Below are 25,073 nucleotides of genomic sequence, written 5' to 3' on the forward strand. Positions count from 1 at the left end.
CAATGTAAATTTAGGCTGTTGATGGGGAGGTAATGAGCTTTTCTGAATCTGCTGGGTTTTGATTGCGTTTAAGCTCAAAATAATTGTCAAGCCAAAGTGACGTATTTGGGGGCAACAAATTCTGCTCTCCTCCAAGAGATACATGCTACAACATAGATGAACCTGAAAACGTTATGCTAAGTGATAAATGCCAGTCAAAATAGGCCACACATTATGTGGTTCCAATCACATGAAATGTCCAGATTAGGCAAATTTATAGAGACAGGATATAGATTAGTGGTTGCCAGAGGCTAGGGGGAGAGGGAAATGGAGAGCTTACTGCCAATGAGTATGGGGTTTCTTTTGTGTGAAAATGTTCTGTAATTAGATAGCGGTGATGATTGCACAGCCATGTAAATATATTAAAAAACACTGAATTGTACACTTTAAAAGAGTGAATTTTATGGAACATGCCTTATATCTCAGTAAAGCTGTTATTTAAAAAATAATTCTGAAGACATAGATTTAGCAATCTATTCTTGCCTTACTTCACAAATACAACCAGAAGTTCACTTGATAATACTTTATACAAATTCTTTGTAAAAGGTTTAATTATTTTTAATGGTTTTACTTTTAACTTCAGAGATGAATTGTATCAGGTGAATTATGTAAGCCCAGAAGAGGATGGCACCTTTAAGTTCTACTAAGCAGGGAAATTTTATATTACAATAAGAGGGCATCATTTACCCTCTAAATGTGAAAGGGAAGACAACCTTAGCTGATCATTCATCGTTCATCTATGTTTCCTAGGATATGCATTTATTTACTTAATTTTTAATTCATTCATTTAATTACTTATAATGTCTTATGTTTCCTCATTCTTTTCTTTGAGCTCCCCCAAGGCAAATCTGCTCTTAACAAGAATATTAGTAAACAATGTAAATTTTATTGAAAATTTTCCAGGGGAGATGAGAGGGAAATGTCAGGTGACAGTTAAAATTTAAGTGACAACATGGGAGGACTCAGCTAGAATTGCTCTATCCCTGACACTCTGACCCCAATGTCTGGCACATAGTAGGAATTCAGTAGTATAATTTGACTATTATCAAATAGGGTAGTATAATTTGACTATTATCAAATTTAGTAGTATAATTTGACTATTATCATAATTAATGATTCTCAGAGCAAAACATGGGAGAAAGACCAAGACCAAAAGCTAGCTTGACCAATTACTATATGTATGACTCTGGGTCTCTTCCTTGATCTTCTGAGCCCCTGTTTTTCATCACTACAAGGAAGAAAGTAACATCCACCAAAAACTTTCATTGTAAAACTCAGAAGAAAAAATTTATGTAAAGCACCTGGCAAGTATCAAGAACTAGCGGGCAATCAATAAACTGTTAACTTTTACTGTTTTCTCGAAGTGATTGTTTATATACACACATATGTACCTACAATTAAACGTGTGAAAAACATTGAGGCCAAAATAAACTTTCAAAGAAGAAAAAAAAGAAGAAAATTTTCCAGGGGAAGTTTAGGAAGGTGTTTATATTAAAGAGTGTGACATTTTGCTCCAAAAATCCCTAGAATTTTACCCTTGCCCACTGGATGCTGGTCTTTCTTCTTTCTTCCTTTTCTAAGCTGCCCTCTTACTGCTTCTAAATCTCTCAGAATCTTCTTTCTCACTTCTGAATTTAGACTGTTGTTCTTCAGCTGTTTCCTTTTTTACAGTTTTGTTGAGGTATAATTGATATACAATAAAATGTACATATTTAAAGAGTGTACATTTTGATGTTTTCAGACATGTATATATCCACATTATCACAATCAAGATAATGAACATATCCCTAAACCCAATTTTATGTATTGGAATTTAACTGAGATCCTGATTTTTTCAAATTAACATCCCTCTACCAACAAACACATACTCTGGCTCCAGGTAGCCAATAAATAAAAATAACCAGTTTGAGGGTCATAAACACATATATTTAAAATTTTAAATCATTTTTATTTTTACAATTGTATTAGTTTCCTAGGGCAGCTGTAGCAAAGTACCACAAACTGGGTGGCTCAAAACAACAGAAATTTATTATCTCACAGTCTAGAGGCTAGAAGTCCAAAATTAAGATGTTAGCAGGGCCTTACTCCCTCTGAAATCTACAGGGAAGAATCCTTCTTTTTACCTAACTTCTGGTGGTAGCCCTCAATCCTTGGTATTCCTTGGCTTGCAGTTGCATCACTCCAGTCTCTTTCCATCTCATCATATGGCGTTCTTCCCACTGTTTCTGTCTTGTCTTCTTATAATTAATCATATTGGGTTAAGACCCACCCTCATGACCTCATCTTAACTTGATTATATCTGCAGAGACCCTGTTTCAAATAAGGTCACAATCATGGGTACTGAGGTTAAGACTTCAACATCTTTTGGAGCGGGGGAATATAATTTAACCCATAAAAGATGGTCAGAGGCTTCTAGCAAATATTCCCCTTAAGGGAATCAGCCATGGCATGTGGGAGGGCAGGCAATGGAACCCACTGGGCCTTCAGAGGGATGGAATGTCTCTTCTATCTTTCTGTCTCCTATCTTTCCAAATAAGGTCATATTCTCAGGTACTTGGAGGTTAGGATTTCAGCATGTCTTTTGGGGGGATGCAGTTCAACTCATAACAGTAATATTTCAAACATACATGTAGTATGTACTTCCACCCAGCTTTATTATTTCTTACCATTGTGTCATATTTGTCCCAGATCTTGTTTTTTAAGAAATAAAAGATTATAGCCAAGGTGAGGCTCTTTCTCAGTATCCCTCCATGTTCCCATCCGCATTCTTCCCTTGACAGAAGTAAGCACTTTCATGAAATTGGTGATCTCTCATTTCTCATGCAGGTCTTTATACATTTATGACATTTGTATGTATCCTTAAACATATCTTCAACTGTTTTACAGATTTAAAACTTTTAAAATAAATTGTATACTATACAGGTTTTGCAATTTGCTTTTTCCCCTGAATATTATTGATATTTACCCATGTTGAAACACTTAGTTTCTTTATTCTAACTGCTATATAGTATTTCATTGTGTGTGTGTGTCTCAGGTTACCTATTTTTTTTGTTGATAGACATTTTTCTTTCCTAAATTTTGCTATTACAAAGAATACTTCAGTGTATGTTGTACCTCACGCACGTGTGTATGAGAGTTTCTCACAAGTGGAGGTGGAGTTGCCTAGAAATTGAATTTCTAGCATAAATATTCATCTTTACTAGATTTTGGCAAGGTGCTCTCCAAAGTGTTACAGTAATCTATACTCATTAACAGTATATAAGAGTTCCTGTTTATCCCAGTTTATTGCTAACACTTGGTATTGTCACACCTAAACATTTTTGCAAATTTGGTATTTGAAAAGGTACCACATTCCTGTTTTAATTAGCATTGTTTTTTTTAAGGAATAAATTAAATTGTATATTTATAAAGTGCTTGGCGCTAGTAATCACTCAATAATTGTTACCTATCTCTTCCCTCCCTACTTCCGCCAGAGTACATTTAATCTATGATAAAATTACTTTATTCTTTCTTTCTCCTAGACATTTTTAGTCTTTTTGCAAGTGAATCCGGGAGCTATGTTATACGGGAAGAAATGGAAAGAATGCTCCATGTGGTGGATGGTAAAGTCCCAGATACACTCAGGAAGTGTTTCTCAGAGGTATATTTAAAGATTTACATTTCATCCCTCCCTGTGGACAAAGTATTAACTCTTAGTTGTATAATGAATTTAGCTGTGATGAATAGACGTTTATGTGTAGCATTTTCTTGACATTTTTCTATTTAATGGTTGATGCTTTAACGATTTGTGTGCTATGCTTAAAGGTCCATGATGCTTATTACTGCTGTGTTTGTGAATCTGAAAATTCCCAATTCCCAATAAAGGCAACTGTCTATACTTAACGGTATAATGAAACATACTCCCCCACTGTCACACCAGCACACATACAGACACACACACAGGTGATCCTGCAGAAACAGCATTGCTTAGGTTGTGGTGCTCATTGCTTTTCATCATGAGCATGTAGAGATATCACTCATTGGCCTTGAGCCATAGGTGACCTCTATGATCCATCAATGCCTATTTTATCATTTATTTTACTTAATTGATTAGCATAGTGAAATATTTGGGTTTTAAAAATTTGTCATTTTCCTGTTTTCATAAATAATATATTTTCATTGTAAAAAACTTTAACAACAGAAAATGTGTATCTTTAACAGAGAAAATTCTTTTATTTCTTTTCAGAGGTCTGCTAATATGGGAGAAGTCCCAAGAGATGGCAGAGTAAAGTCCTTTTACAAGTTTCTGATTCTTTCCTGCAGCACTCAGTGCTGTATGATTTCTTATGGGTGGCTATTTGACCCACTTCCATTTCACTTTCACTGCTCTTGGTTTTATTCAGAGAGTTTTAATTCAATTTAGTTTAGTCACCTTCCTAACTATATAAGCATTGATTGTTAATACCCCAGCCATATGTGGTTCTTTTTTTTTTTAATATAAATTTATTTTATTTATTTATTTATTTTGGCTGTGTTGGGTCTTTGTTGCTGCGCGCGGGCTTTCTCTAGTTGCGGCAAGCAGGGGCTACTCTTCCTTGCAGTGCGTAGGCTTCTCATTGTGGTGGCTTCTCTCATTGTGGAGCACAGGCTCTAGGCACACGGGCTTCAGTAGTTGCGGCATGCAGGCTCAGTAGTTGTGGCTCACGGGCTTAGTTGCTCCGCAGCATGTGGGATCTTCCCGGACCAGGGATCGAACCCATGTCCCCTGCATTGGCAGATGGATTCTCAACCACTGCGCCACCAGGGAAGCCCATGTGTGTGGTTCTTATATCTCTTTGGACTCTCTGGCTTTACCTTTAGCTTTTTATCACTCTGGCTTTAAGTTTCCTCTGTGCTGATAGCATCTGGAGATTTCCCTTTCTTGCTTTTGAGCTTGGCTAGGCAGTTTTTGGTAGTAGTTATGGTGTTACATTTTACTCAGCATTTCTGTGTGTTTGGTGCAGAAGGATTGTCCTCCTGCATTTCTGGTTCTGACTTATTGACTGGAAGTTGCTGTGATGATATTTCAGTACCTCAAGACAAACTAGATCATTTTTTTCCCCCCTAATAAAATTTGCTGACCAGAAAAAAAAAACTGATCTAATCTTTACAGGCCTGATTACTTGAATTTTTCACAGAGACGTCAAGTGCTTTGCTCATTTCCGGGGAGAATGTATATATATACATATATGTGTATATTTTAAAATATTTTATTTATTTATTTATTTGTTTGTTTATTTTGCCATGTTGGGTCTTAGTTGTGGCATGCGGGATCCTTTGTTGAGGCATGCGGGCTTCTCTCTAGTTGTGGTGTGAGGGTTTTCTCTCTCTAGTTGTGGCACGCAGGCTCCAGGGCACGTGGGCTCTGTAGTTTGTGGCACGCGGGCTCTAGATGAGACGCGCAGCCTTAGTTGCCCCGCGGCACGTGGGGTCTTAGTTCCCTGACCAAGGATTGAATGGGCATCCCCTGCATTGGAAGGCGGATTCTTTACCACTGGATACCAGGGAAGTTCCTATTTTTTTTTTCATTTTACTAAGGCTTATGCAGACATTACCATTTTATAGATGGGGATTAAATGTGGTTAGCCACCCAGTTCTCTTATAATTTAGGCACAATAGCAGGTACATATATTAGATAATAATTAGTGCTATAGGGAAAAATAAAGTAGACTACAGGGCATAGGTGGTGACGGGGAGGAGGTAGCCAAGTGTAGGTATTTTGTATAGGATAGTTAGGAGAGGCTTATCAGAGAAAGTGACATTTAAACAAAGAATTTTAAGGAAGTGAGAGAGAAAACCCATGCGGATATCTAGGGAAAGCATTTTTCATGAAGAGAATATAGCAAAAGCCCTGAGGGGAAGTGTGCTTGACTTGTTCAAGGAACAAGAAGAGGTCAATTTAGCTGGAATGGAATGAGCAAGGGAATAGTAGGAAATGAAGTTACAGAGGTTGGGGGAGGGGGTGGGATGAGGTAGGGAGATTACACATGGCCCTGTAGGACAGTGTGAGTTCTTCAGCTTTCACCCTGAGTGCGATAGAATCTTTAGAGGTATTTGAGCAGGAAAATATATGAGTTTTTGTTGCTGTTGTTTAATTACTTTTTTTTTTTTTTTTTTTTTTGGCTGCATTGGGTCTTCGTTGCTGTGTGCGGGCTTTCTCTAGTTGCAGCGAGCAGAGGCTACTCTTCGTTGCGATGCGTGGGCTTCTGATTGTGGTGGCTTCTCTTGTTGCGGAGCACAGGCTCTAGGGCGCACAGGCTTCAGTAGTTGTGGCTCGCGGGCTCTAGAACACAGGCTCAGTAGTTGTGAAACATGCACTTAGTTGCTCCCCAGCATGTGGGATCTTCCCAGAACAGGGCTCGAACCCGTGTCCCCTGCATTGGCAGGTGGATTCTTAACCACTGCGCCACCAGGGAAGTCCTAATTACATTTTAAACGTCATCATTTTGGCTCTTATGTAGAAAGTACACTGAACAGAGTCTGATTAAGGTATCTGAATAATCCAGGGAAGAGGTCATGGTGTAACAGTGAGGTGATGAGACTTTTCAGATTCTGCATTTATTTTGAAGGTGGAGTTGACAGGACCATTTCTTGTATTGATGATGGGCTGTGAGTGAAAGAGAAAAGGAAGATTAAGGTGTTTCGCTTGATTTAGTAAATGAATGGAGTTGCCATTAACTGAGATGGCTAATGCTATAGGAGAGGGAAGTTGGAGGTTTCAAAAGCAAGAGAAGTTTAAGACATAATTAGAGAATCATATTAGACATTCAGGTGGAGTTGTAACCGTGCTTTTTGACATATAAGTTGGAGTTCAGAGGAAAGGGTTTCTTGGCTTATAGATGTGGATGAGGTCATCTAGGAGTGAATTAAGATAGAAAACGGATTGGAAGACGGAGTCCTGTACTCTGACGTATGGCGAGATGATGAAGAATCAAAACAGGAGCCTAAGGAATAGCTTGTGAGGAGGAACAAAAGAGAATGGTGTCCTAGAAGCCAAGTGATAAAAATGCTTCAAGAGGGCTTCCCTGGTGGCACAGTGGTTGAGAATCTGCCTGCCAATGCAGGGGACACGGGTTCGAGCCCTGGTCTGGGAAGATCCCACATGCCGCGGAGCAACTGGGCCCGTGAGCCACAATTACTGAGCCTGCACGTCTGGAGCCTGTGCTCCGCAACAAGAGAGGCCGCAATAGTGAGAGGCCCGCGCACCGCCATGAGGAGTGGCCCCCGCTCGCCGCAACTAGAGAAAGCCCTCGCACAGAAACGAAGACCCAACACAGCCATAAATAAATAAATTAATTTAAAAAATAAATGTTTCAAGAGGAAGGAGTATTTAACTACGTCAAATAAACCGAAAGATCAAGTGAGTTGTCCTTTGATCATTGAGAAGTGATCATTAGATTTGACAACGTGAAGGGTAGGTGATTGGTGTAGGTCCTGTGGAGTTAAAAAATCACTGGAGTCAGGATACTAGAAGGAGTGTGCTCATTAGAGGAAATTGTGACAGGGAGAGTGGAATGCTTAAAATTGCATTTATTGGAAAGAGAATGGTTATTATAATAAAAATATCAATATAAGACTATGGTAATAAATGGTTGGGTTAGTCTTGTATGAAGGACAAGATCTATGGAAGAGGGAGGATCAAAGAAATGAGAGGTCTAGGTTTTGGGATACTCGTGTATAGCTGTTTAAATGATTAGGTACTTAAGGTTGGTTAAAAAAACCCAAAAAAACAAGACTGTAAATGGGCTAATTTTACCTAATTCAACTATTTGATATATTTATCTGCTGTAATTTCTGAGTAATGTGTGTGATGTGATCCAGACCCTTGCTTTTCAAGTTACCATGTTTCAGTAACTTGAAATGAAGGAAATCCACATAGGAGTTATATTGGTTTTTTCTTACTGAATTTTTTTGGTTGTTGATTCTCAAGGTGGAAATTCATATTTTACATTGTTCTTCAAAGATGTATCAGTTTCAGAAATCTGTTTATTTTTAATTGCCTTTTATAGTACTGGAAATTTTTTTTCTAGACTGCTATTATGACAGTTTATAAAAGGAGACTTTCCCTTTACTTCCCTTATTTAGAGCCATGATTCAAAACATAAAAAGTCAGGTTTGGCAGATGGAATTTTGGTGCTACCAGTTATATGGAGTGATCCCAATGGGCAAGTGGGTTTCAGAGATTGCTTTATATTTCACTAAGTCGGCCAGGCAGTGAAGTGTATAGTTTAGGCACAGAGACTTTGGAGCCTTGACTACCTGGGTTCAATCCTATCTCTGCCACGGTATAACCTTGAACGCATAACTTTTTGGAGCCTCAGTTTTCTCATGTGTAAAATGGAGATAATAGTATCTCCTATAGAGGGTTGCTTGAGGATTAAATGAATATAAAAATACTTAGAATGGTGCTTAGGGCATTGTAAATACTCAATAAGTATTACCTATATGTGAAGGTGGTAGAATAATCGGCAGCTTCTTTCTTTCTTAGAGGTACATGAAGGTGCATCTTATAACAACATCTTAGCTTCACTGAAACCATTGAAACTACCACGTTCAACTGAATCTAAGATGCCATCGATTAATAAGATGCGCTTTTATGTATTATAAAGAACAAAAAACCTGCGAGTTACAATTGAAGGGTATTATTGATTTTAAGACTTTTCCCAATGTCAGAGATGTTAACTTGTATAAATGTGCATCAGCTTGTAGGGTTTATACTGCAAACCCTCTTTCTAGACTAAATGTGGGGTAGAGAAAGAATATGGCTTATGATTCTCTAAACATGTTGGCAATGTCCTCACATCCCTGCAGCAAGTCTGAATGCCATATTCTTCCATTTAGAAAAACAAGACTTCCAATGTTGTCTTGATTGCTTGGATTGCACTGTTAAATGTTCTGAAACCATGAGGCTTAAGCATGTTGCTATACTTAATAGGATGCTACTAACAATATAGAAATTATTTCTACCATAACTCTTTTAGGTTCTAAGTTATTTGTATCCCTTAATATCTCCATCAAGATTAGAGCTGCTAGGTCATTCTTCATTGTATTTCTATGTGGGTTGCTTCTGCCTTTTTTCTCATAGAAACATCTGGCCCTCACTCTACCTGGGTCCTCTTGTCTTCCAGTCAAAGAGATTGACTTACACAGCCATATGATGTTCTTTCTCAGCCTGGATACTTTTTTTCCTCCAGAGATTTAGCAAGACAAATACTTGGAAAGAAAGCAAAGAAATAGAAATCTCCTTGCTTCTTTTTGTATTCTAGTTGACTTGTGAATACATGTTTTCAGTGATGTCTTTTGGAGGAGGACTCCTGGATAGTTTTTAATTCGCCAATGAAATTTAAAAGAGTATTTAAATTCCATACATATTTAATTAAAATATGCTAATTCTGACCAATTGAAGTGCTGAAGAAGAGGGATGAAGCAAGTGAAAAGTTGGCTTTATTAAATATTGAAAGAAATTCAGTTTACTGATTTCAGGATATACCTTAGCAAATAAAATGTGACTTATTAGTAGAAATGCACTGCTTTAATGAATTGATGAAATAATTTGCAATTAGCATATAGATTTTATGCAAATGGAAGTTCTGAAGTACAATTATATTTGAAAACAGTTTTATTTCCAGGTATATAGCCTATAATGATATTTAGATAATTCTTCCTTTATAGATAGTAGAAGGGTAAATGTCAATTAAATGCAAATTTCAAGTTGTATAAGTTCCAAGTAGGTACCTTAAAATTTGACTAAACCTATGTTTTCTTGTTTTAATTTTAGGGTGAAAAGGTAAACTATGAAAAGTTTAGAAATTGGCTTCTTCTAAACAAAGATGCTTTTACCTTCTCTCGTTGGCTGCTGTCTGGAGGTGTATATGTGACCCTCACTGATGATAGTGATACTCCCACTTTCTACCAAACTCTGGCTGGAGTCACACATTGTAAGTAATGGCATTTCATTGTGTTCTGTTCACTTTTTAATACAATTGCCTGGTGATATGAGAATATGCCTATTATCAGTGGGGTTTTTTCTTCCAAAGTATAGTAAAATGGAATACTGGAGGCTTGAGTACATAGCTGAAAAGGAAAACTCTCTTTTTTGTCTACTCACTGAATACTTTTGTACTCCAAATGTGTGGGGTGCTTTTTTTTTTCCCACACCAAGCAATTCTCCAGTGCTCTATGGATACCAACTGGGTGTCCTGCATCTCAGTTCAGTCTGACACTGTCTACCTGGGGTTAGCACAGACCCCACAGGTTTAGGGCTCAGTCTCGAAAGACTGCCCCCTGCTCCCCACTTCAGACGCCAAGTCCAGATTGTGACCTGTGCTTCTGACCAACCACCTATAAATGAGACTTCCCATGACCCCCTCCTTGGGTTTGGTAATTTACTAGAACAGTTCACAGAACTTCAGGAAACAGTTACATTTACTGATGCATTATATAATAAAGGATATATTGAAGGATACAGATGAACAGCTGGATGAACAGATACATAGGGCAGGATCTGGAAGGGCCCCAAACACAGGAACTTCTGTCCCTGTGGAGCTGTGATGCCCCAATTCTTCTGGCATGTAGATGTGTTTACCAGTCTAGAAGCTCTCCAGACCCTGTGCTTTGGGGATTTTTGTGCAGGCTTATTACATAAGCATGATTGATTATTAACTACATTTCCAGTTCATCTTTCGTCTCCAGAGAATGGGGAATGGGGCTGAAAGTTCCGAGTTTCTAATTATGACTTGGTCTTTCTAGTGACCAGCCCCTTTCTAAGAGCTTACCAAAAGTCATCTCAGACATTAAAACAAAAGATTCCTATCACCCAGAAAATTGCGAAGAATTTAGGAGCTCTGTGTCAGAGATTCCTATCACTCAGGAAATTACAGGAATTTGGTCAAAGAGCAAATATTAGCAGGAACAAGGGTCAATATTACTATTTCACAATAGCCCTCTACTAATTGTCCTTAACCAAGCTGTATTAGTTTCCTAGGGCTGCTGTAACAAATTACCACAATCTGTAAACTGAAAAAACAGAGATGTATTCTCTCACAGTTCTGGAAGCTGAAATCAAAGTGTTAACAGAGCCTTGTTCCCTCTGAAGACCCTAGGGAAGAATCTTTCCTTGTCTCTCCCAGCTTCTGGTGACCCCAGGCTTTGCTTGGCCTGTAGCAGCGTAACTCCAATCTCTGCGTCTGTCTTCCCATGGCCTTCTCTCTGTGTGTGTCTATGTCCTCTCTTCTTTTAAGGACACCAGTCATTGGATTTAGGGCCCAGTCTAAATTCAGGATGATTTTAACTCAAGGGCCTTTAATTCATTACATCTGCAAAGACCCTATTTCCAATAAGGTCACATTCTGTGATTGCAGGTGATAATGAATTTTTGAGGGACAGTATTTAGTCCTCCACAACACAGACCTAAGTGTTAACTTCTACTGTTCTTCTTTCCTGTGGTTACAGAATTGTACCTACACTGGGCTTTTGCTTATGCTACTTCTTAACACTAGAATGAATGCCTTTCCCTTTTATTCTCCCTATAAACCTTAGTCATCTTTGAAGACTTAAATCACATGCTGCTTGGTTTTCCTAAAACATTTTCTTGCCTTCCTGTGAGAAATCATCTCTCCTTCCTCTGAACTCTCATAACACCTTTTTTGTACCCTTCTTGAATGAACGTATCACTTTTGTCCTTGTATTATAATTATTTATAACATTCCATTTATTTGTACATGTCATCTCTCTTAAATCATAGAGAGTCTGTATTATTTTTTTATTCACCCTGTGTCAAGCCTTAAATAAGTATTTGTTGACTGAGTAGAGGACCTTGGGTATCAAGTGCTATTTGTATCTATTTGTTCATGGAATTTATGAGTTGGCTACTAGTTATACACCAGCTACTTTCCCTCTCATTTTCATTCCATTGTCACCAGAAGTTCTGACAGATAAATTCTGGCATGAATAGGCAATGAATTTGATGTTCCTACTTTTCAGTGCCCCCGCCTTTATTTTTGATAGGGAAGCCTTTTAAAAAAAAAAAAGTGTTTTGTATAAAAAATTAGGGAATCTTTTTATACTTACTTTAAGCTCTATCTAACTTACATTAATATTTAAGTTGTCAGTCATGTAGATATTCTGGTGAACTCTTGCTTTCGTTTGTGATTGTATGGTAAATTATTTTTCTATTATTATTGGCTAAAGGTGTGATTACTTTCCTTGAATGACTTATGTTACAGAAAAAATTATTCTGACATTTGTTAAAATGGTAAACAAGACTTTATTCAAGACTTTTGCAGTAGCATATTGCAATAGGGGATAGATATTGGTCTTACCTCCAAATATTACAAGGACAAGTAATTTATGTCCAAGGAGCAAGGTGAGGGGGTCAGTGGAGGGAAAATTACTAAGAGGAATCATCAAGGGTAGGGGAATTCTTGCTAAAAGTAGGCTGAAGACTTATTCACTAAATATGGAGAATGAGGAACTTGATCAGATATCAAGAATAAGGGGATGATTTAGCAGGATTCTTTGCTAAGATTCAGCTGGGCAGGGCTTCCCTGGTGGTGCAGTGGTTAAGAGTCTGCCTGACAATGCAGGGGACACGGGTTCGAGCCCTGGTCCAGGAGGATCCCACGTGCCATGGAGCAACTAAGCCCACGCGCCACAACTACTGAGCCTGCGTTCTAGAGCCCAGGAGCTATAACTACTGAGTCTGTGCGCCACAACTACTGAAGCCCACGTGCCCTAGAGCCTGTGCTCTGCAACAGGAGAAGCCACTACAATGAGAAACCTGCGCACCTCAGCGAAGAGTGGCCCCTGCTCGCTGCAACTAGAGAAAGCTCGCGCGCAGCAACAAAGACCCAACGCAGCCAAAAATAAATAAACAAATAAAATAAATTTATGGGAAAAAGAAAAAGATTCAGCTGGGCAGGCCAAAGACAGGATATGGGGGCCAACTTCGAGGCCTAGTAGAAAAGAGGGCTCAAAGGAGTAGGACTAAAGTTTGGTCAAGGAGAGAGTCTTTGTCAGTTGCTTAAAGTTAAATGAGTTCTGACATACTTTGCAAATGCAAATGCAAATGCTACTTATTGCTTGTTTTTGAAAGCACCATATTAAAGATTACAGATTTATTTAAATTTAATGAGTCAAAATAATTATCAAAATGTTAAAAATATTATCCCATTATATGGCTCCATTTTAATTTGAAAATGATCTTTTCTATTTATTTTTTTATCAAGTGGGAAGATTTTTGGATTTTTAATGGTATCTAAAAGTACAATGCCTTTGCCTTGTTAAAAAATATTTTATCTTAAATTATTCAAAATATTAATGCAGATGCATTGTTTCAGCTGAAATGATGACCTAATTTCTAAACTGAGAGGTTTCTTCATAGGGTCATTCATTGTACCTGCTAATATCTCTGCAGCATTTTAGCACTATTGACCATTCAGTTTTCTTGAAATTCTCTTCTCCTTTGGTTTTGAAACATTGTAGTTTTCTAGCTTTTTATTATTTCTTTTGACTTTTCTTCACTGCTATCCTTTTTCTGTTTACTTTTCGAGTGTAAGTTAATTCTCATGGATCAGCCTTTAGCTCTATTCTGTTCTTAAATGGCATACGTGCTTTGCTTCATCACAGCCTTTTTTTTTTTTTTCTTTTGCATATCTTTGCAGGTGATACCTAGATGAAGTTTTCTGATCTTGAGGTATCTCTCAAACTGCATATTCATTTTAATAAATGCCTCCTGGATATATATTCTAACATCTTACTCTCATGTCTAAAACCAAATTTATCTTTCCTCACTTCAGTCCATCTATAGGTAAAAAAAGCAAACAGTATATTCTTCTTCCTCTCTTTTCTTTTTTTTTTTAAATTGAAGTATAGTTGCTGTACAATATGATGTAAATTATGGGCGTATAATATAGTGATTCACAATTTTTAAAGGTTATGCTCCATTTCTAGTTATTTAAAATGTTGGCTATATTCCCTGTGTTGTACAATATACCCTTGTAGCTTATTTTATACTTAATAGTTTGTACCTCTTTATTCCCCTGCCTCTATATTGCCCCTCCCCCCTTCCCTCTTCTCACTGGTAACCACTAGTTTGTTCTCTATGTCATCTGTGAGTCTGCTTTTTTTGTTGTTGTTATATTCACTAGTTTGTTGTATTTTTTAGATTCCATACCTCCTGTCTTTTCCATCTTGGTTACTAGTATCTGTAATTCTAGTAATCCAATTTGAGGCTACCTTTGACTTCTTTATCAAGCTTCATATTAGATCCTATCAATCTTTTTTTAATATATGTAAATTTATTTATTTATTTATTTATTTATGGCTGTGTTGGGTCTTTGCTGCTGTGTGCAGGCTTTCTCTAGTTGCAGCAAGTGGGGGCTACTCTTTGTTGCAGTGCACGGGCTTCTTATTGCGGTGGCTTCTCTTGTTGCAGAGCATGGGCTCTAGGCGTACAGGCTTCAGTAGTTGTGGCACGTGGGCTCAGTAGTTGTGGCTTGCAGGCTCTAGAGCTCAGGCTCAGTAGTTGTGGCGCACAGGCTTAGTTGCTCTGTGGCATGTGGGATCTTCCTGGGCCAGGGCTCGAACCCATGTGTCTTGCATTGGCAGGCAGATTCTTAACCACTGTGCCACCAGGGAAGCCCTAGATCCTAACAATCTTAACTCAGCTATATTTCTTACATCTTTCTTTGCTACTATCATCATTGTAATAGCTTTCCTTATTTATCTGACTACATGTTAATGATAGGAAAGAATGAAAGACAAGTTTTCTGGTTTTGCTTTTTTAGTTTGTGTTTAAAAAAAACCAAAAACCATTCTTAATTTCCCTGCTTAGAAACCTTTGAAAATTCTTCATATTCTGTAGAATAAAGTTTTAAAATCCTTAGTATAACTCTAAAGTCTCTTAGTTTATTATTCTTAATTTTCCATACCTGTTTCTCCTCACATATGTTCTCTGCTTCAACTGCAGAGCCCTGGTCAATATTCCGTAACTATACCATGAAATTTTATAGCTACCCTATCTACCATCACTCCTAATATTCCTTCATTTAAGAACACATTCCATCTTTCAGTTCTTGACAATTGAAATACTTTGTCATCAAACCCAACTCAGATGCTGTCATGCCTTCTCCATTTTTCTGCAGTTTGAATTAATCACTTTTCTCTTTGCATTCCTGCACACTTAACATTTCAATTAAAGCAATTAAGATGCTTTTTGCCTTACCTTAGAGTCAATTGGAAATGCCTTTGTTTTTCATCAGAAGTTACAAGTCCCTTGAGGATAAGGCTTATCTCCTATTCATCTACATTCTAAGTACTGATTTAAACATTTGATTTCCCCAGGAGTGAGCAGGAAGAATATGTTGTTTTAGGATTGTAGGACTAAACCCATACGAGGGAGAAGGACCAAGATAAATCATCATGTTTGAATAAGGTTTAACAGCTTCATAGTATGTGAGTGTTCATATAAAGACATACATTTTTAGGGTGAAAATGAATTATATTTGTAAATTTAAGGAACTGCTTAAGGTTGCAAAGTTACTTGTTCTTAGATCTTACCTTTAAAACTTTTGGTTAGATAAGTTATGTGAGCTACAGAAAATTAACTTACTTCAAATACTAAAGAGAATAAGCTATCTGAACTAATTATTTTCTCTCCTCCTGTAATGCACCCATTGGTTTCCTTGGTGGCCATAGAAGTAAATTGGTAGTGTGTGGTAAAAACTTGAAGAAATAAACTGTGCTTTCAGTTTTCTCCGTTATCTATAACATTTTTAATTGCTGATCTCTTGGCTGAATTTTGTTGTATACTTTTTTCTTGTAAGAGGAATACACCAAAATAAAAAGTTAATCAACTATTAAACCACTATTGTATATTGGTAGTTACTAGCCTTTATTGAGCTTCAGAATTATTTGAAGAGGGTATTAAAAGTGCAGGTTACTGGTTCTGTCTTCAAAGATTTTTATCAGTGGTCCCTCGGACTCTGTACTTTTAATAGATATCCAGGGTAATTCTGATATAGATGGACCATGAACTATATTTTGAGAAATAATACTCATATGGTATTTAGGAGTTCTTCGGACTCTGAGTCAGACACTCTGGCCCTACTACTTATCATTCATGTAGCTGTGGGAAATTTAATCTCTATGAACTTCTTTTTTCATCTGGAAAACAGGGATAATGATATAACTGTACCTCATAGATGTGTTGTAAGGAGTGTGGGGAAGGAAGAGTATTTTCCTCTACTTATCTTGGTTTCATTGGGTGCGGCCCTTTAAATTAGACTAACAAAAGACAGATAACAAGAGAAAAACATAAGCTTACTTTCTTACTATTGATACTTAACTAACTTACTTATGTACCAGAACTTTCAGTGATGAGTAACTCAAAGGGGTGGTTAGAGCTTGAGCTTATATAGCATCTTAGCAAAGAGCAATAATTTTATGGAGATGTGACAAGACAAAAGAAAAGGACTTGGAGCTGCTAGGGATGGCACATTGTGGGAAGGCAAATACATGGAGAAACTGTTGATTGATATGGCTGGTTAATGAGGTGTGTTATGTAGATTCTTTCCTTTGGTGCTATCTCCAGGTTGATAAGTATCTAGAGTGGTCTCTGGTGATTAACTTCTATCCTTCCTGGTAGAAGGGCAGGTAAGACATCTTTATAAATTAGGCTAATAGGGGGAGCTGGAGAGCTTTTTTTTGTATCAGCTTCTTCTCAATTGCCTTCAACTCAAAATAACCCTTATGCTAAAGTGGCATGTTTGGGGTGGTATATGGTGCTACCCTTCAGGAATACATGAGGTAGTACCTTTTTTAAGGGACTCAGCATTATGCCTGGTATAGAATAGGTAGGTGCTTTACAATGAGTATGCATCCTCTTTTTTTTATTTTTGGCTGGGCCGTGTATGCGCTGCATGAGGGATCTTAGTTCCCTGACCAGGGATCAAACCCGTGCCCCCTGCAGTGGAAGCATGGAGTGCTAACCACTGGATCATCAAGGAACTCCCTGCATCCTTTTGTATTAGTGAACACTTGGCTTGGGAATGTCAGTGAGCTTCATCCCACTTTCTCCAGAGAGTAATTGTTTTGGGAGCAAGCAGTTTTCTAAGAGAGGACTGTATTGTAGATCAGTACAAAAATTAACTCATCCATGTCTGTGGGAAGAAAGTGTTTTTCTTACCAGTTTGCTTTCTTTTATTTTAGAATTTATAAAAATAAAGAACAAAAATAAACTAGTACAACAGACAACTCATTTGCTGCTGGCTTCAGCAAATGGCTCCTTTCTTAGTGGGCTTTCCTGTGAAAGCATTATGACAGTCAGAATTACTGCTAAATTTCTTACAGAAATTCTGACATGGGTAGGTTTATATTCTGATATCTGTGATTTATCATATTATTTATAAACTCTCAGCTTCTGTGGATGTCTTTGCAGGCTCTTTCACTCAAAGAATATTTGGTGCATTAAACTTTTCAAATAATGTGTCAGGAATGTGGAAACGTGGGATAAAAATAGAGAATGTTATTAACTGATTTATAAGTAAACAGAAAATATTTATTTTAAAGCATCACTGACTCCATTTAAATTTGTGTAATGACCCAAGGTATCTAGGAAACAAAAAGGAGTTATAGTTTTTCACTTGTAAATAACATTTATGTTAGAGTGCAGATGTCTTTAATTACTTTTTCACATACGATTATAAAGTAAAATTTGAAGTCACAGTAAGTTGAACATACAGCCATTTTTAATCAAATTTTTTCTCTTTCGTGTAAATCACAAATGAAACTGGGGTGCTATTTGTATTCAATACAGAGTTAGAATAACTAACTGATTTGATTTACACAAGATTTTAGATTTTGTCATGGCCAGTACAGTTTTTAGAACTTCAGATTCCAAAGTATTGTTACCTTACCTTTTATTTAAGAAATTGAATTAGAACTGTTTTTTGGCTGCACCACCTTGCAGGATCTTAGTTCTCCAACCAGGGATTGAACCCGGGCCCTCAGTAGTGAAAGCACTGAGTTCTAACCACTGGACCGCCAGGGAATTCCCTGAATTAGAACTTTAGCCAAAAGTCCAAGTTTTTATGCTTGAGTAGATCTTAACCAGACTTTTATCAAGACTGATATATTTTTCTTTTTTTTTTATTTTTATAAATTTATTTATTTATTTATTTATTTATTTATTTTTGGCTGTGTTGGGTCTTCGTTTCTGTGCAAGGTCTTTCTCTAGTTGCGGTGAGCGGGGGCCACTCTTCATCGCGGTGCACGGGCCTCTCACTATCGCGGGCTCTCTTGTTGCGGAGCACAAGCTCCAGACGTGCAGGCTCAGTAGTTGTGGCTCACGGGCCCAGTTGCTCCACGGCATGTAGGATCTTCCCAGACCAGGGCTCGAACCCCTGTCCCCTGCATTGGCAGGCGGATTCTCAACCACTGCACCACCAGGGAAGCCCCCTATTTTTCTTTTATAATTTGCTGTTTAAATACCTAAGATTAGATTTCCTAAAAAGATTTTTTTTGTCAAATATACAGTGTTTTTAATGACAAGTTAATTTTTAAACATTTTGATATTCAGAATCAGAGAACATATATAGAGAACATAAACATGTTCTATATAGTTAAATGTTTGAAGTAGTTTGGTACAAGTTTATTTTTATTATTATTGATATCTGAAAGAAGATTCTACTTTCTAAGACTAACTAGTCATTTGGCTTTTTCTTGTAATAGCCTTACCCCACCCATTTTGTTCATGGTTATTTAGCACCACATAGTGTTGGAATTTGGAGCCACAGACTATAAACTCAAAATAATTTGTTTTAATCAGCTTTTTACAAATTTAGTTCAGTGTATCAAATCCCCTACTATTGTACATGCATAGTCCTATCCAATCACAGTCTGGCATCTCTCTGCTTGAGTTTGAAGGCTCATCCTTTAGATGCTAACCTTTGAAATGTCTACATTCTAACCGAACTGTCTACTAATTCTAGGTTGAACTGCCATCTTTAACACTCTTTTTTTGTCACTCACTGGAAAGTAAAGTTCTCTCTTGTTTTTTGTCTTTTATCTTGTGTCCATAGCATAAATCCTTCTATAGGTTATCCTCTTCCTTTTTTTTGAATTATAGCAGAATACAATGGTTATTCTTTTTGTTTTCCTGTCCTATCACTACCTGTTTTTCCTAGAGACTTTTACACATGCTTTTTTACTTCTGCTTGTAATATCCTTCTTCTGCCACACTAGTTTTCCTTTCCCTGGTCAACCCTTAGATGTTCTGTGTGTACCTCTTTAAATATCAAGACTTCTAGGGCCTCACTGCTTATGTGCTCCCTGAAAACCCTGTGTCTCTGTTCCTTCATTGTACTTTCCACACTGGATTAAAATGACCCATTTTCTCTTCTATTAGAATCTAAACATAATTATTTCGTTCACAATCATGTCTATAATTTTTAGCACAATGTCAGGCACATAAAATGTTTTTATTGAATGTTTGTAGAATATTAAATGATCTTGACTATAGCGCCTGTACTTTTTTTTTTTTTTTCCCCAAAAATGCTTTGGAAGGTTCCAATTTACCACATACAGATTGAGCCCTTACTAAAGGAGGCACTATACTCCTTGTACATTATCTCATTTAATCCTTGTGCCACCTCTGAAGTTCATTTTATCTCAGTTCTAAAAATGAGGAAACCACAGCTACAAGAAGGTAAAGAAACTTTCTCAAGATCAAATGGCTAATAGGTGCCAAAATTGGGATGTTTGAAGCCCAGGGTGCATGATTAGTATCATTTTAGGATTTGAAGACAGTTTATTGACACACAGTCATTTTTTTCTTTAATCTTTCATGAGCAGCTTGTAATTGCGGATAAAAGGAGGTGGTCATGTGATAGTTGTGGTTGTGGTGAGCCATCTTCCTCAGACTCACTTCAGACAATCTTGCAGCTTCACTTTTCCAATTTCCTTTTTTTTCCCCTTGGGATACCTTCAAATGATTATTATTTTAAATTTCTCTTTAATAATTAACTTCATTTGATCCAGGCAAGGTCACTGAATGATTCCCCATTTACCAACAGTGAAATAGGTAATTGGAAGAACTAAGATTTTAAGAACTATGTTTTAAGAACTAATTGAGAGTTTTTTTTCCTTAATGATGACCATCTTTTCATAGAGTTTAGCTATATTATTTGGAAGAAAATATGTGTGCTACCTCTTTCTTGTAAATATGTTTTTTAGAGTTTCCCTAAAATGTATCATAAGCGTGATTTCTTTTAAGTAGTAGAATCTGGATCCTGAGGTAATTAATGTAGTATTTTGGGCTAATTTTAGGGCCATTGAACTCATTTTGATTGGTTTTCTTTTCTTATCTAACTCAAATTTATATAACTCAAATGCTTTATTTTAACATTTATTATCTCAACTAAAAATATGCATATTATTATATTCCCTTGCCACATTTTAGTTTGCAATGTTAAAACCTCCTTTCAGTAAGAGAAAAGTACTTCAGTGATTCTTAGGCCATAAACTGCCTAGTAAATCTGCATGTCCCTCCTTCATTATCCTCTTATCTTGTAAATAACGTAAGGCTTAAATAGATCGCAGAAGGTCATTGCTTTTGAGAACAGGTTGCTTCCTCAGAAATGTTAAAGAACTGTGTTACTGTTTGAAAATACTTGGATATTTTGCTTGGCTTTGTTTTTGTTTTTGTTTTTAAATAAGAATCCAATTCTGGCATTAAAGAACAATTTCTGCAGCTGGAGCCTCCGGTAAGGTGGGACTTGATTAGGATGGCCCAAAGGGCAGGCCAGGAACTATTTAGAATGTTGGGAATATAGTATGCTGCTGTTGTGAACCAGAAAAAATTATACCAATAGGTGGGTGATAAATTCATTCCCATTTAGCTAGTAAAGTATAAGTTTAGATATTTATTTATGAATTGCAAATAGAGTAACTACTGCAGTTGTTAGCCTCTAACTTCTTTAAGTGAAAATAAGGTTAGTTATCTTTCCTCTTCTCAGCAATTCAGCTGCCAACTCATGTAAAATGTTTGGGTAATGATAATATATATAACTTACTTTAGCATGCTTTTGCAAATATTTGATTAACAAATTACAGTCTGTAACTATAAATGAACAGATCACATAAACTTAAAAGGGAGCTGTAGCATAACCAATCTGATCATTTTTGTCTTCTAAATATGTTCTACTTACTTGTCTTTCCACATTTCTACTTCAACAAAAAAAAATGTGTTTTTTAAGGAGATTAATGAACTTAGTTTTCAAAGGTAAAAACATTTGGGAGGAAGTTGATGTGAATTTTCTGTGTTCTAATTTAGTGTATTAACTGAACACCAACTGATCAGAAGTACTCATTGAATACCCATTATATGCTCAGTACCTAGATGTATAAAAATGAGAACATAGTTTCTGTCTTCCACCTTTGGTTTCAGTGTCAGATTTTTTTAATCAGCAGATCTACTACTTGGAAGAAAATTTAGAATTTGAGAAAACTGTTTCTCTGGAGGAACAGAAGAAATTTCTCTTTCTTTCTTCCTTTCACATCATAAATGGAGTAAACAGACATCTTATTTAGGAAAATGAGGCAGTAATGCTCAATTTATATATCAAACTCCTGTGATTACTCTCCCTATTGCTAAAATTTTAAATTATTCCTCTTAAATAAATTCAGTCATCTGGGTATTTGAAGTAGATACTTCTGTTAAAAAAAAAAAAAAAGAAAAGAAAACTATGGGAATTCCCTGGTGGTCCAGTGGTTAAGACTCAGCACTTTCACTGCAGTGGCCCGGGTTCAAACCCTGGTCGGGGAACTAAAATCCCGCAAGCTGTGCAGCACAGCCAAAAAAACTTTAAAAAAAAAAAAAAAGAAAGACAGAAAAACCAAAACTGCTAAGGAATAGAGTAAGAATGAATGCTTTGAAATCACTAGAAATTTAAAATACATTGTTCTTGTCTTGCCAGGTAACTTGTAAGCTACTTGTCCATTAAAAAAATATTTCTGGAGTGCTCAAAATGTACCAGATATTATTCTAAGTTTTAGAATATAGCAATGAATAAAATAGACCAAAAAGCCTGCCTACAAGGAGCATATGTTCTAGTTGGAGGAAACAACAAACAAAACAAATAAGTCTTAGAGAGCAAAGTAAAGCAGGGAAGAGGGATGGAGGAACATCATTGGATGGGGTGCAGTTTAGAAGATCCGAGAATGTGACATCGAGTAAAGATCTGAAAGAGGTGTAATAGCCATGTGGGTATCTTGCGAGAAGAGTATTAAAAAAGTTTTGAAGCAGAGAAGTAGCATGATTCTGCTTAAATTTTTCTTCTGAAATGATGTTTTTATTCTTAGTGAAATTAACTCCCCCCCTTTTTATGAATTGTCTGTCTTGTACTTGTTAATTTATTGTAGTCTTAATGCTTTTTAATTCCGTATATTGATGATTTAAACTCACTTCTGTTCTTAGCTGCCCACTAGGCTATTCTTAACTCAGCAGTCAAGAGTGATCCTGTAGGTTGGATCATGTCACTCCTCTGCTTTAGATCCTCCAATGGTTCACAATTTCACTTAAAATCAAAGTCCTTACAGTGGCCTGTATAATCTGACCCCCATTTTCTTACTGACTTTTATTTTTGGATATTTGTTTCTTGTGGGGAAATTGCTATTATTGTTATGCTTTTTCTCTTTTATGTTTTCTTACATGTTATTAATGTTATATAGGAAAAGCATTGATTTTTATATATTTATTTTATATCCCTACAGATTTTTAAACTCAATTATAATTTTTAAATGTTTTCTCTTTGAGTTTTTTGGAATGCATTCTACTTATATGCAAATAATAACCTTGCTTATTTTCTAACATTATACCTCATATTCGTATCTTATTGCATTGGTGAGAATTTTCAGAATCATGTTAAATAACGGGAAAGGTTCTACTTTAGGTTGGGAAGTAGAAGGACATGAAGGATCTTCATTCCCATTTTAATAACATGAAATCACTACATAAACCAAACAATCATAATCTTTAAAGCCACTGAAGACATATCAATACAAAGAAATCTTAAAAAACAAAGCAAAACTGAACTCCAGAGGGACAAGTGCTTCCTAGGTAATCAAAGAATATAAAGGTGCTTTCATTTCTGAGGCCAGAGGCTGAGATTGGGGCTAAGGCTGCCAGAAGAGTGAGCCTGCCTGAGGACAGTCTTTGCTGGGATGAGGAGAATCCAGCCAAACTTTGAAAAACCCGTTTCAGATTTAAATCTGAAGGAACCGCAAGTGCAAAGATAATCATCTCCACCCCGTAATTCTGTCCTGTGGAAATTTTGCTGAGACTGGGGTTAAGCAGTTTCATGAGCTCATAATTTTGAAGTCTCAAAATCTTGAAGGTTGCAGTCTCAAGGCTCTGTGGTCCTGAGCTGCTGTCATTTTATGGAGTTGCAGTCTTGAAGTCCTGTGGTTATGCAGTTTCAACACAGGTATTGACAAACATTTTCTTTAAAAGGCAAATAGTTAATATTTCAGACTTGTAGGCCATATGGCTCTTTGTTACAATTACTCAACTCTGCCATTGTAACACATTAGCAACCATAAACTATATGTAAGTAAATGGCATTGTTGTGTTCTAATAAAACATTATTTATACAAACATGCATGCAGCCTTCAGGCTGGAGTTTATAGATCTCCAGTTTCAAAAACTAGCAGTTTCTGAGCTCTCCTGAATAGAAATCTGAGCTCACCTTCAGAGCATTTGAACTAGAGGTAAACTTAGTCTAACCAAAGCTGCAACTAAACTCCTATCCAAAATCTGTCATGATTAATGATATCAGATGGACATTATGGACTGGGTGTTTCCTGTTTTCATCATTGCTCTGTGTAGATACTGATTTCCATCTGGTATCATTTAATTTAGTCTGAAGAACATCCTTTACCATTCCTTTTGGTACTGTTCTGCTATTGATGAATTCTCTCAGCTTTTGTTTGTCCAAAAAATACTTTATTTTGCCTTTGTTTTTGAAGGATATTTTCATAGGATATAGAATTTGAGATTAACAGTTGTTTTTTTTTTTTCTCCTTTCAAACCCTTTTTTACCCCCATTAATCTTCTGGCTCCCTTGTTTTCAAAAAGAAATCATTGCTTATCTTAGTTCCTGTGTTTGTAATGTATTTTTTCTCCCCTCATGCTGCTTTTAAGATTTTTACTTTATCAGCAATTGGATCGTGTCTTGCCTTGGTTTGGTTTTCCTTGAATTTTTCTTGCACGAGTTTCATTGAACTTCTGTCTATGGGATTATGGTTTTAATCAAATTTGAAATTTTTTCAGCTGTTATTTGTTTTAAATATTTTCTGCCCACTCTTTTCTGGGACCCCAGTAACATGTATGCTATACTTTTGATATTGTCTTACAGGTCACTAAGAGTCTACTAATTTTTTCAGCCTTTTTTTTCTCCTTATGCTTCCATTTGGATAGTTTCTATTGCTCAGTCTTCAGGTTCACTGACCTTTCCTCTGTATTTTTTAATCTGCAGTTAATCGCCCGTGAATTTTTAAAATTTCAAGTACAGTTAACCCTCCATATCCACAGATTTCGCATCCACAGATTCAACCAATTGGGGATTGAAAATATTTGAAAAAAATTTTTTTCCAGAAAGTTCCAAAAAGCAAAACTTGAATTTGCCACGTACCAGCAACTGTTTATATAGCATCTACATTTTATTAGGTATTATAAGTAATCTAGAGATGATTTAAAGTATACAGGAGGATGTGCATTGGTTATATGCAAATACTACACCATTTTATATAAGGGCCTTGAGCGTCCTTGGATTTTGGTATCCATGGGGGTCCTGGAACCAATCTCCTATGGATACCAAGGGATGATTGTATTGTACTCTTCATCTCTAGTAGTTTCATTTGGTACTTTTTTTTTTAATAGTTTCTGTTTCTCCTTTCAATATAGTCATGGTTTTCCTTAAATTCTGGAGATATTTATAATGGATGTTTTAAAGCCTTGT

At 36.5% G+C, this 25,073-nt stretch overlaps 1 protein-coding gene across 2 annotated transcripts in view; it reads left to right on the top strand.

Annotated features, from left to right (window-relative positions):
* USP32 (ubiquitin specific peptidase 32) overlaps positions 1-25,073 on the top strand; it is a 195,142-nt gene that overhangs the window by 95,196 nt on the left and 74,873 nt on the right. For both annotated transcript variants that reach the window (XM_068530497.1, XM_068530498.1), the window contains exons 4-5: positions 3,561-3,679; positions 9,836-9,995. In XM_068530497.1, the coding sequence (XP_068386598.1) occupies positions 3,561-3,679; positions 9,836-9,995 (279 nt within the window). The remainder of the gene's footprint in view (positions 1-3,560; positions 3,680-9,835; positions 9,996-25,073) is intronic.

Source organism: Eschrichtius robustus, chromosome 20 (assembly GCF_028021215.1).
Source record: "Eschrichtius robustus isolate mEscRob2 chromosome 20, mEscRob2.pri, whole genome shotgun sequence".
Classification (NCBI taxonomy): Eukaryota; Metazoa; Chordata; class Mammalia; order Artiodactyla; family Eschrichtiidae; genus Eschrichtius; species Eschrichtius robustus.